The sequence below is a fragment of the Pogoniulus pusillus genome, chromosome 4, assembly GCF_015220805.1.
Source record: "Pogoniulus pusillus isolate bPogPus1 chromosome 4, bPogPus1.pri, whole genome shotgun sequence".
Classification (NCBI taxonomy): domain Eukaryota; kingdom Metazoa; phylum Chordata; class Aves; order Piciformes; family Lybiidae; genus Pogoniulus; species Pogoniulus pusillus.
In genome coordinates this window covers 14,591,570-14,603,998 of record NC_087267.1, presented here as the reverse complement: position 1 = coordinate 14,603,998, position 12,429 = coordinate 14,591,570, and the positions used below count along the sequence as shown (strand labels likewise).

Below are 12,429 nucleotides of genomic sequence, written 5' to 3'. Positions count from 1 at the left end.
GTAGGCCCAGTTAATCTGTAATGAAGATGTAATATTTGTGTTACCACCTCAAATAAGTATTTGGATGAGAAGTGTGAAAGAACCTGAAGGCTGTTCTTAATGAATGTTCTTCACTGGTTGTGCATATTTAGACATAGGAGGAACAGTAGGGTTCTCTGTCAGTTATCCCTTGTCAGCTAGGGTTTGTATCAGGCTGCAGGAGAGGAAAACTGAATTCTTACAAGGCTGAGACTCTTAAAAATAATTGTGGTATAGCTATGAGAAAGCTTTTACTTCCCATGAGGAAGTAAATTTTTGAAGGGAGGGATTCATCCTGGTTTGGTGGGTTGATACGTCTAAGACTTTATTGAAGGGACAGATGATCACTTTTATGTAGGCCTTTTCCTAGAATTGTCTGTCTCTTTTTATTAGAAACAGTTGGTACATAAATTGTTAATTTAGCAAATGGTGGCTAGTTGAAAATTCAGAGTTAAAACCAGTTAACATTGTTTGGCCTGGTACACCTCCCTTTTCACCTAGCTCAGAAATTTGGAAAGCTACTTGGAGTTGGTGCAGAGTTTGGAGTTAAAAGTTGCTCAAGCCAAAAAAGGTTAGGTAGAGAGCAGGAAAATAGAAAATACTGAGTACTAGCATCCCTGCAGCTTGCCCGCCAACGAGTTACGCCTTGTAACTCCTTTCTAGGATACATATAGGTCCCAGTTTCTGACCCAGTAATGGGTGTAGTGGTAGAAAAGTGAGTGCAAGGACTACTTGAGCAAGAGGGAAGGAACTCTTTATAACGAGTTGTAGAGAATGAATGAGCAGTGCATAGCGAATGCTTGGTCCCACATTAAGAAGGAAGGAGATCATCCCATCCCTGGAGATCTTCAAGAAGAGACTGGATGAGGCACTTGGTGCCATGGTCTAGTTGACTGGATAGGGCTGGGGGATAGGTTGGACTGGATGATCTTGGAGGTCTCTTCCAACCTGGTTGATTCTGTGATTCTGTGATTCTATCTAGAATGTTTAATTTTGCCTTGTTAGCACAACTATTTTTTTTTTCTTTCTGACTGAATAGTGCTTGATATTACAAGCTAACATGGACAACTCTGCTGCTGGATAAACACAAAGACCTTGCTTTCAATTTAGAATTTGCAAACAGCATTAACCATAATATTCTTGGGTGCAATCTCTGAAAATCAAGAAACTACCAAGTACTGTCCTCAGTATCAAAAACCAGTATTAGTATAGTTAAACATAATGCGTTACTGTACAGTGTTTGATTTTTTTCATTGCATCTTGTCCCTGTTGTTTTATGTGCAAGAAATGCATTGAAATAACACTTTGTTTGTCATGTAGGTGAACTTACTATACTGTAACTGTAAATTTTATTGATGCAGGGAGCTGAGTCGCAATAAAATTAAAAAAATAGATGGACTTACTTTCCAAGGGCTTCCAGCTTTGAAATCATTAAAACTGCAGAGAAATGGGGTTACTAGGCTCATGGATGGTGCTTTCTGGGGATTGACCAACATGGAAGTCTTGTAAGTACTGACTTTTTTCTGAAAGATTATGCTAACAGAAGTGAAGTAGAATTGCACAAAATGAGTAGAATTGCTTTGTAAAACATAAAGATGTTTTTCAGTTGAATTGGTCCAGTGTAGTTTGAAAAGCAGCAAGCAGTCACAGTCCAGTGTGTGGGACAGCACATTCTGAATGTGTGTATACAATTGTAAATGTAAATAGAGGCTAGAGCTATCCAGCTGGTATCCAGTGTGGGCCTATGGCAAAGCATGCATGCTGCCAAGTTTCTGATCCTTATGTCTTTTATCTGTTCATATGTGTTTATAGGCAGCTGGACCATAACAACTTAACAGAGGTAACCAAAGGCTGGCTTTACGGTTTGCTCATGCTACAGCAGCTCCATCTCAGCCAAAATGCCATCAGCAGGATCAGTCCTGATGCCTGGGAGTTTTGCCAAAAACTCACTGAGCTGTGAGTAGTTTCTATTCTATTCCAGTTTTGAATACCAGGTACATGCCAAAGCATGAACTTCTTACCACTTATCTGTGAATTTTTCATAACAAACTTTCTAATGTGGCAGCAATTTTTTTGTATATGAAAGAAGCTGAAGCCAATGCCGACTGCTTCATTTCACTGTGGCAGTTGTACTAAAGCTGTACACAGTCATTTTCAAATGAAGGAAATTAATTCTGCAGTAATTTGTGAACTGTTGGAAACAATACATAAACTGTATGATAAACTGCAATGCAGTAGGTTTTGTGATAGTTGTAAGGCAAAAAACTTTCTCCCTCCCTTGAAATTCACCTGGATTGAGCTGAGTAATAAGCACATCGACATAAGCATTAAAATATTTTTGCTTTGAATTTGCAGAGATTTGACGTTTAATCACTTAGCGAGGTTAGATGATTCAAGCTTCGTTGGCTTAAGTGTGCTGATTGGACTGTACATCGGAAACAACAAAGTAAATTACATCGCTGATTGTGCCTTCCGGGGGCTTTCCAGTCTGCAGACTTTGTAAGTTGACAGATCGAATTTTTAAGGTCAAAAATCTTAAGGAAAACCCAATGTGTTTATATATATTCATTTTTTTCCATGAAATATGCAAGAAAGTGTTGTTAACTTTTCCAGGTCAGCATGTTTTTCGTGCAGTACAGCTGGTTTTTTTTTTCAGAGTAGTTCAGAGAGGGAGGATTTGCTCTTTGATTAAGGTTATGCATAATGAATAGTGGTAATTATGATATGAACTTCCAGCAGCGTTATTATGGCAAAGACATGTCTCCATTTGAAGGCAGCAAACAGCACTGCTGCCAACAGCTTTAGGGATCTGGATCCTACTTGTGTCTTAATCAACATTTCCCTCATGGTAGAAATAAGAAGACAGAACTCAAAACTTATTACTATGGATGCTGATGCTTGTCATGACTAGGCAATTGCTTTAAGCATTTGAGCATTTTTGAAAATATTTCTTAAAAGAAGGGGAAGAAAGATGCTAAAATAATTTCACTGTGCTCTTATTTGAAATCTTCCAGTTGCATATCATTAACCCATCTGTTAACCAGATGAATGAAATGGTTGCCTTCCCATCTAGACTTTGAAAAGGTTGCAAACACTTTACTTTCAGTTTACTCTCACGTACTCATGCTTTGGCCATCTTGCAAAGACCCAGTTCAGAGGGATATGGGGCACTTAGTGCCATGGTCTAGTTGACTGGATAGTGCTGGGTGCTTCGTTGGACTGGATGATCATGGAGGTCTCTTCCAACCTGGTTGATTCTGTGATTTTATGATAAGACAGAGTGTCTATGAACTGTTAGGTTTAATCCCCTAGATAGTTTTCCTCCAGCAGCTCTGCCCTGTTGATTCTTTGCTGACGTACTGTTTCTCTCACAAGTCTCCAATATGCTTCACAGATAATTAAGCTAGTGTTGTGGGGTGTTGTTGTAGGTAAATATTACTTAATAAACCTCTCGTGTTCTCTGTGTGTTAGTTATGAACTTAGAAGGACATGTGCTTTGTTTTGAAGTGGCATCAGCTGATCCCTTCCTGTGACACTGCTTCTCTTACGATAGTCTTACATCTCAATGCCCCTGTAGGGAAATAGGGGTTTGTTTTCCTAAAGATTCTTAAAATTCTAGGATTTGTGATCCTTCTAATTATCAGTGGGAAAAAGTACTAATAGTCTTATTTTTAAAATCAACCAAAATGAAAGCCAAACAAGCAAAACCTACCAGAAAGATATCTTAGAAATTGTTTTAAATAATACATGCTTTTGAAGAAATGTCTACCTTGTTTTTTTTAATACTTCTTGTCATTTGATTTTCCTTTCCCTCTCTCACCACCCTTTAAATAGGGATCTGAAAAATAATGAAATATCTTGGACTATTGAAGATATGAGTGGTGCCTTCTCTGGCCTAGATAAACTTAGGAAGCTGTGAGTATTGCCAACAACACAAATATTTCATACCTTCAAAAAATTAGATTATGTGTATTTCAAGAGACAAGCCTAACATTTATTGATGATATGTTTTCCGTAGCTGAGATGGTTTTTTTCCTCCCTTACTGTTTTGTTCTCTGTAAAAGAAATTCCAGATTATTCAAGTCTTAACTAATCTGAAATATTATAAATAGTAGTTATGCAAGCATTTATCAAAAAAATGAGAGTTTCCCATAATAGGGAGTAATAACTACAGTCTTTGACAAAGGTGTAGTGACAGGAGTAGTCTGTGATAATATAGTGCAACTTCCAATGGAAGTGGCTTCACTACAGTAGCATTTGCAATTGCACAGTTATGAAATAAAAAGAACTGTATGTGTATACATGTAGGATAATCCATATCAGAACCGTACACATTAAACTGTACACATTAAACATCATCTAAAGTAAGTGTAAAATCTAGGTGTTTAGTCAAAGGGAATAAATGAGTATCTTTTAGAGGTGAGACATTTTGATACATTGGGGAAAACTGAAATATTACTAACAGTTTAGAAATTACCAAAAATGCAATTGTTCAGCTAAAAAATGGCTTTGATTTTATTAATTGTTTTGCATCATGTACTTATATTTTCCAGGATACTCCAAGGAAACAGGATTAGATCCATTACAAAGAAAGCATTTTCTGGCTTAGATGCACTTGAACACCTGTAAGTAGCAGAAATATTTAGCATTCATGTTTAACCAAACATTGGAAAACAATACTTTTGATACTAATACTAATTGAAGTAAGACTTCTTATGACTTTGAATAAAATGCATTTAAAGTGGTCACCACTGTGATACTGAGAACATTGTTTTATTTTAGAGGTATGCTGAATATGAGTCTTGGAATTAATGCAGAAATTCTTACATGTTAAGCATTCTATAAAATTACTTAATCCTTTAGTTTTTGAGCCAGGGGATTCTTTGTATACCACTAAAGGAGCAAACTGTTCCTTGAATCTTTAAATTTAGTTAATACATCAGCAGTCCATTAAATTTCATGAGTTACTCATTCTTCCTCTAATGTTACTTTTCATTTTTTTCCTTAGAGATCTAAGTAACAATGCAATTATGTCGGTTCAAGGAAATGCATTTTCACAAATGAAGAAACTCAAAGAATTGTAAGTTTCAACCTAAAGACATCATCTCTATTAAATACATATCTCTATATGAACATAAATAAGAGCCTTGTGAGATGCTGCCTGATGGCAGCGATAAACTCATTATAATCCCTCTCTCTGAAGTCATGTGAAAAGGGTATGTCAGTGTTTCAAGGTTTTTTAATTTGTATGTGATGGCTGTGTTTAAGTGAGATAATGTAGGATAGGAGGTGTTCATTTTCTGCTGCATTTGGTGTCCAGAGTCTTTATTTTAAAATGGCTGATCTCTAATAGGTATTAGATAAGAGAGACTTTGATGTAATGTCCTGTAAGATCAGCAGTGCTATCACTGAGGTAAAGCCCATTGGACCATTGAAATGCACTGCTGTAATTCTTCTGTAAAGACCTAGTTGTCAGTGCTTGTAATTGAGTCCTTCTATTTGTCCTGTAGTAGCAAAGGGGCAGATCTTCAGAGAAGTCGTGAAGCAGTCACTGAGATGAACGTGTTTTTCTAGTGTTTTTTTTCCGTCATACTCAGTTGATCAATGCAGAAAGACACCACCACTGTTCCCTGTGTTTTGAACACATTTTTCCTCTTGCAATGTCTGCTCTATTCCTATGAACCTTTTCTAGTCACATCTGTTGTCCTGAGCTGCTCTGTGGATAACCTGTCAACAAACTAAAGAATAGATAAAAGAAGCTGCTCTCATTATGAATAGAAACTGCCAGAGTATTGCTCAATGGCTTTTCATTTGTTGTTCTCCAGACTCCTTTTAAATACCACCCTAGCAGCTGGCTGTCTACTTCATCTCATGGCATTACTCCATGTTGGGTGCCATAAAGTAATGAGTATCCTTGTGTATTTCATGGAATCATAGAACGGACCAGGTTGGAAGAGACCTCTAACGGTCATCTGGTACAAACTGTCATGGAAGAGAGAGTCTAGATGAGGTTTTCTAGCACCCTGTCCAATTGTGTCTTGACAGTTTTCAGTGCTGGGTACACCAACATGTCTCTAGGGAGGTTGCTCCACCATATTATTTGCACTGTGAAATATTTCTTATATCTAGACCACATTTTGTTCACTCAAAGCTCAGTTTGATGTTACCCATATGCTGGTGTAGCAGCAGCTGTGCTTCTAGCCTTAAGGATTTTCTGCCTTTCTTCTTTCTTGATCTGGTTGTATTACTTAATTAGTTTGCTGAACTCATTCAGCCAACTGCAGAGCAGTTGCTAGATCTGGCACGAGAGAAGCAATAGTAGCACAGTGCTGACTATATTAGGGATTGATAAAGATGATTTTAGAGTGCTCAATTGTGATAGAATGACAGGTTTAACTGCTCCAGGAGCTACAAGATAGCAAACTCTGAACACTCTGAAATAACAGTTCAAGATTTTTTTTTTTACCAAGTAGACACTCATTATGTTTGAGGAAGAAGTAGGGAGATGGTAAAAAGTACCTTTCTAAAAGTTAGCTTATTTAGTATAAATTCTCATCTAGTAATTTTATTTTGAGGCCTCTTGAAAATAATAGAATAGATACTTGTTGTGTCAGGATAGCAAAAAAATTGCTGTGGTTTCTCTGCCTCCTAAGAATAACAAGAATGCCCTTACAAGTTCAGTGAAAGATGACCTATTTCATCTCAATGTGAACTGGTGAGCTGGCATCCTTAGCTTTCATCCATGCAGTTTTAGTGTAGAAAAAAAGAGCACAGAGACACTCTTTATTTCCTTTGAGAAAAAAAATCAGGAGTTGGTATGTCTTCACTTATCTTGAAAACTTTTTCTCTCCCTGGATCCATAAAGTGTGTTTTACTTCCAGGAACAGGTAAGATTTGAGGAGGAAATTCATTAGTGACTCTGTTTCATTAATGCAATTAATAAAAAAAAGTTTATTCTGAGTTTTCAGCCAAACTGAGAACTCTTTCTACTTCAGCTTCTCATTGTAGATGCTTCACAGAATATCCCTTTGCTTTGTTGTTGGCTTTGGGCTTTTGTTTGCTTTTTTTTCCCTTCATGAATGTAGCTATTCATGTAAGTTAGGTAAGCTGATAATCATGTTGGTTATTTCAGCACTTGACTGTTTTTCATCTCCCCAAATCCCTTTTTAAATATCTTCCTCAAGATAAATTCCAACTGGCATGGAAATGAAGGAATGAAACTGTCTCTGAACTTTTTTTGATATTAGCTTTTAGAGTACCTTCTTTCTGATCATAATGTTTTACCCAAAATGCTATGAATATGCCTAAAAGCTTGGACTCATAGAAGAAGCTGAGTGGCCAGGATAAAGTGTCTGCTTTGTAGTGTCAGAATCAACAATACATCACCACATCTGAGCTAAGTAATACTAGGTTCTTTCTCTCATGATATGTATATTAACCTACAAATTCAGATTTGTTACTGAGATATTCATATAGATCTATATTGCAAGCAGGCTTTGAACATAATTGCTTTTTCTTAGGCACTTAAACACATCCAGTCTCTTATGTGACTGCCAGTTGAAATGGCTTCCACAGTGGATGTCAGAGAACAACTTTCAGAACCTCGTCAATGCCAGTTGTGCCCATCCTCAGCTGTTAAAAGGGAAAAGTATTTTTGCTGTCAGCCTAGATGGGTTTGTTTGTGGTAAGTATAGCCTTTCTTCTGCATTCCATTGAACAAATCTTACTGAATGCTTTGTTTTTTGTTATTATTTCTTTGAAATGTTCTGATTACAAAAAGCTAAGGATTTAATATTTGTTAACATTGACCTTTTCTCTTCCCAAACTGTGGTATACATGCTTAAAGCGTGTGGCTGTATTCGGCATGGAGAGTGATGTTTTTCTGACTTCTATTTCACATAGATCTTGCTTTTATAGTGCCTAGCACAGCATGCAGGAGAGAGCTCCATAGTTTGTGGTGGTAAAAATGTATGCCTCTAGATGTAAAAGATGGACATTGTTTAGATAACTATAATTTTTAAGTGAGACTTACTTTGGCAAATGTAGGATACAGTTTTTGTTCTTGATTATTTTGTAAATAATTTTCATACTTCATCACTCTTGAGGTTATTGCAGAGCTGAGAAATTTTGAAGGTGAAATAGCCATACTGGCCTGAGCTCTGACCTTTTTATATGTGTCCTTGTACACTTTAAAAACTATTTGGACCATGGAGGTTTTTACCTCTCTGCAAGCTGTCTTTTAAAATACCTGTTTACTATACTTAATGCTACTGATACTTTGTATTTGAATGCGCCAGAAATTAAATGCTAGTAAAATATTTGTACTCTGAGACTCAAGAATTTGAGGTGATAGCATCCCCCTTAAAAATGAAATGTCTGTACATTTATTTAGTGGCATTCCTTATCACCTATATGTGTTGTCTTCCATTTATAAAAAAAGTGAAGATAAGCATTCAGAGCAAAGATGTATGTTTGAGTGCTCTGATGAGTTGTGAGAACTTTGAAAATACCAAGAAATTAAAAGCTAACTGGATTTTATCTATTTTTGTTTTATACATATTTTTTCCTACTAAAGAAACTTCAAACTTTATATTTTTGGGAGACAAAACAGTAGTCATACTTGTTTTCTCAGTAACTTCCCTCACATACCAGATATGACTACTTAATTTTTACTGTTGCCATTCATACACTTTTTTCAGTGGGAAAGCAGGCACGGAATATAAAATAGTTACAAAAATGTTGGTTTCTCCCTTCCTATCAGCAATCTAATGTTTAATATGTTAATATTACCTAATGAGTAGATAGTACATAATCTAGCTACTGCTGAAAAAGAGAAGCTGACAGTGCAGGAAGCACAAATTACTTGGTAGCCAATGGAGTATGTATGAAATATACAGCCTTATTTACAAGAAGCTCATTCTGGCAAGAAATTAAATTGAGGTATTTAAAGGTATATCTCTTATTTGTTAAACCACAGGGGATTGTAATCTTTTAGTTGCTGAATGCCATTTTTAATTAATAATTTCAAAGACTTTAGGTTATATTAGCACAAAGGGATGTACTAAGTTGTTACATTTAATATGTAAAGTAATTGTCACGCAGAAGTAGCTGTAGTCTGTTAATACAATCAATGAGTGTTTCACTGTTTAATGAATTGTTAAAGTATGCCATCACTAGACATTGGAGTGTACACAGCCTTGCCTTACAAGTTTACAATAGCCAGCTTTACAGCATTTTTTAAGATGAGCTGAAGTCTTGTCTGATATTAATTAAACTATGAGGTTTATATTGTGCCAAAATGCATATTCGAAAGCACCTTGGAGATGGGAGGGATTTATCCTAAATGTGTTAAAGCAAAGCATGTGTTAGGCAGGAATTCCTTGTGTGTGCAACTAGAAATACACAAAAGCTTTGTAAATTGTGCTTTCTAACATCATGTCTTTCAAGTTGAAACAAATGAGACATTTCTAGACTGAAGATAACAGTGGAAGAAAAGAGAACAGATGCTTTTTTGACATGTATTAATTACTTCAAGTTGACACATTGAAGAGTACCATCTAAGTGATTAATAGCTTATTTTCTGTTACATAGAAGAAGCATAGAGTTGTTTATGTTGGAAAAGACCTTTAAGATCATTTAGCCCAACTGTTAACCTAACACAGAAAAGTCCACCACTAAACCATGTCCTTCAACACCATACCTACACGTCTCTTAAATCCTTTCAAGGATGGTGGCTCACACAGTTCCCTGAACAGCCTGTTCCAATGCTTGTCAACCCTGTCAGTGGAGAAATGTTTCCTAATATCCAAAGTAAACCTCCCTTGGTGCACATTGAGGACATTTCCTCTTCTCCTATAACTTGTTACTAGGGAGAAAAGACTGATCCTTACCTCCCCATAATCTCCTTTCAGGTAGTTGTAGAGAGCAAGATGGTCTTCTCTCAGCTTCCTTTTCTCCAGGCCCAGTTCTCTTAGCCGCTCTTCAAAAGACTTGAGCTCTAGGCCCTGTAGCAGCTTTGTTGCTCTTTACTGGACACACTCCAGCACCTCAGTTTCTTTCTTCTAAGTAGTTTAGGCTATCTGCCTGTTTTGGTATTTTTTCTTCTGGAGGTTCTTCAAAGAAATAACACTTTGACCTTGGGATGTTGCTCCTACACAATTGAAATGTAGGGAGGCTAAGTGGCTACGTAAAACCTGACTCTTCGTAGTGCAGGTAGGATCTGAAGTAAGAAGTATTTGGGGCCCAGGGCTTTTCCCTTAGTCTCTATGAAGTTTGGGCACATGTCTTTGTCAGGAGTTACAGGACATCTTTAAACCTGGGAATACACTAAAACTTTTCCTTCTTGGAAACTAAGCACTTAGCCACTTCTTTGTGCATGCAATGTACATGCAATTGACAGAATTAATAGTTCAGAAGGCAGCTAATTCACAATATGGCACTTTGGAGATAACTTTCCCATAGTAAAGGCATGCATCTTTTGAAATTCTTGTGTACTCCCCTGCATAAGGGATTTTTAGCACTGCTGGTTTTGTAAGGTGGACCAAAGAGCCTCAGATTACTGAAGCAGTAACTTTTGTATATCACTGTTTCGTGTGGGTTTGGGGAAACCCCTCGACTTTACCTTGTACTTTCTGATGGCAGAAGAACTGTTCTCTCTATAAAGAACTCAGAGCAGCCTGAGGTGTTGTAAGGGTGAACGGTAGGTTTCATGACTGACATTCACACCAGTTCTTGTGGATGTCAGGGGTTGGATCTCTCCTCCCTAGTGCTGCTGTTGAAGAAAATGTACACACAGTCTGCTTTTACCTGTGCTTGCTTTTCAGTAAGAGATGACGTGATACAATAAACTGATAGCCTCAAGACTAAAGAAATTTAAACAAAAGCATTGCATATCCATTATGTAAATACTTATGTATCTGCAAGAAGTCAGATAAAGCAAGGCTTACAAACTCTTTCTAAAAAGACTCCTTGAGCCTCACATATTTTTTTCTTTTTGTCTGTGTTACTTTTTCTCCCATCTGTGCAGATGATTTTCCTAAACCACAGATCACTGTCCAGCCAGAAACCCAGGCAGCAATCAAAGGCTCAAATTTGAGCTTTGTGTGTTCGGCAGCCAGCAGCAGTGATTCCCCAATGACTTTTGCATGGAAGAAGGACAATGAATTGCTGCAAGATGCTGAAATGGAGAATTATGCCCACCTCCGGGCACAGGGGGGTGAAGTGATGGAATACACTACCATCCTTTGGCTGCGCAATGTTGAGTTCAGTAATGAAGGGAAATACCAATGTGTTATTTCAAATCATTTTGGTTCATCCTACTCTGTCAAAGCCAAACTTACAGTAAACAGTAAGTATTCTAATTTTTGCTTGTGAACTCAAAGTAGAATGATTTTAATCAAGATGTATAAACATAGTTTTTTTCTATTCTTATCATTTGTGTCTTTCAGAAGATCCCTTAATAAACTGAGATTACTTCTTAAAATATATCTGTTTCCAAGATTACCAGTCAGTTTTACATCTGGCCTCATTGTGCTGAAACACAGTATAAGAAAAAACCAAACAGACCAAATTTGTAACAAATCTGACAGTCTATGTAATGATGGAAAAACAATGTTCTCTTCATAGGAATTAAGAGGAATATTGTGCTTCAAGGTATTATGAAGGGTCATGCAGGAGGTGGTTAGCAGAAATGAGGTTTTGACCCACGCAGTCTCTCTTACTTCACAGCTGCCTCTTTGTTGGTTACTGATAAATTTAGGTTGTATGCTTCACCAGGAGTTTTAGGCCCAAAAAGAATGTTAATCACACAATCATAAAAACATTGAGGTTGGAAAAGACCCTTGGGATCACCAAGTCTAACCAGTAGCCCTAAATCTACAAGGTTCACCCCTAAACCATATCCCCAGGCACCAAATGACCTTTAAACACCTCCAGAGTTGGCGACTCAACCACCTCCCCGGGCAGCCCATTCCAAAGCCTGACCAGTCTTTCTGTGAATTTTTTTTTCCTAATGTCCAGAAAATGTTGGGGAAAAAAAAAGAAAGACGTGTGTTTCACTTACTCATTTTGGTATCACCATTTTTTTTTTTTAGTGCTACCTTCATTTACAAAGATTCCCATGGACTTAACCATCCGTGCTGGAGCAATGGCACGTTTGGAATGTGCTGCAGTTGGGCATCCTGTCCCACAGATTGCTTGGCAGAAAGATGGTGGAACAGATTTTCCTGCAGCACGCAAGAGGCGCATGCACGTCATGCCTGAAGATGATGTATTCTTTATTGTTGATGTAAAGATTGAGGACACAGGTGTTTATAGCTGCACAGCTCAAAACACTGCTGGGAGCATTTCAGCTAACGCAACGTTAACAGTACTAGGTAAGATGCTGGCCACTCTTAATGGCATAATCTCCTT

The 12,429-nt window shown here is 37.3% G+C and overlaps 1 protein-coding gene across 1 annotated transcript in view; it reads left to right on the top strand.

The window, feature by feature from the left end:
- The window catches only part of LRIG3 (leucine rich repeats and immunoglobulin like domains 3), a 43,541-nt gene that overhangs the window by 24,471 nt on the left and 6,641 nt on the right, over window positions 1-12,429 (top strand). The window contains exons 6-14 of the mRNA XM_064142237.1: window positions 1,380-1,523; window positions 1,831-1,974; window positions 2,374-2,517; window positions 3,853-3,933; window positions 4,572-4,643; window positions 5,027-5,098; window positions 7,539-7,702; window positions 11,045-11,365; window positions 12,111-12,392. Of these exons, the coding sequence (XP_063998307.1) occupies window positions 1,380-1,523; window positions 1,831-1,974; window positions 2,374-2,517; window positions 3,853-3,933; window positions 4,572-4,643; window positions 5,027-5,098; window positions 7,539-7,702; window positions 11,045-11,365; window positions 12,111-12,392 (1,424 nt within the window). The remainder of the gene's footprint in view (window positions 1-1,379; window positions 1,524-1,830; window positions 1,975-2,373; window positions 2,518-3,852; window positions 3,934-4,571; window positions 4,644-5,026; window positions 5,099-7,538; window positions 7,703-11,044; window positions 11,366-12,110; window positions 12,393-12,429) is intronic.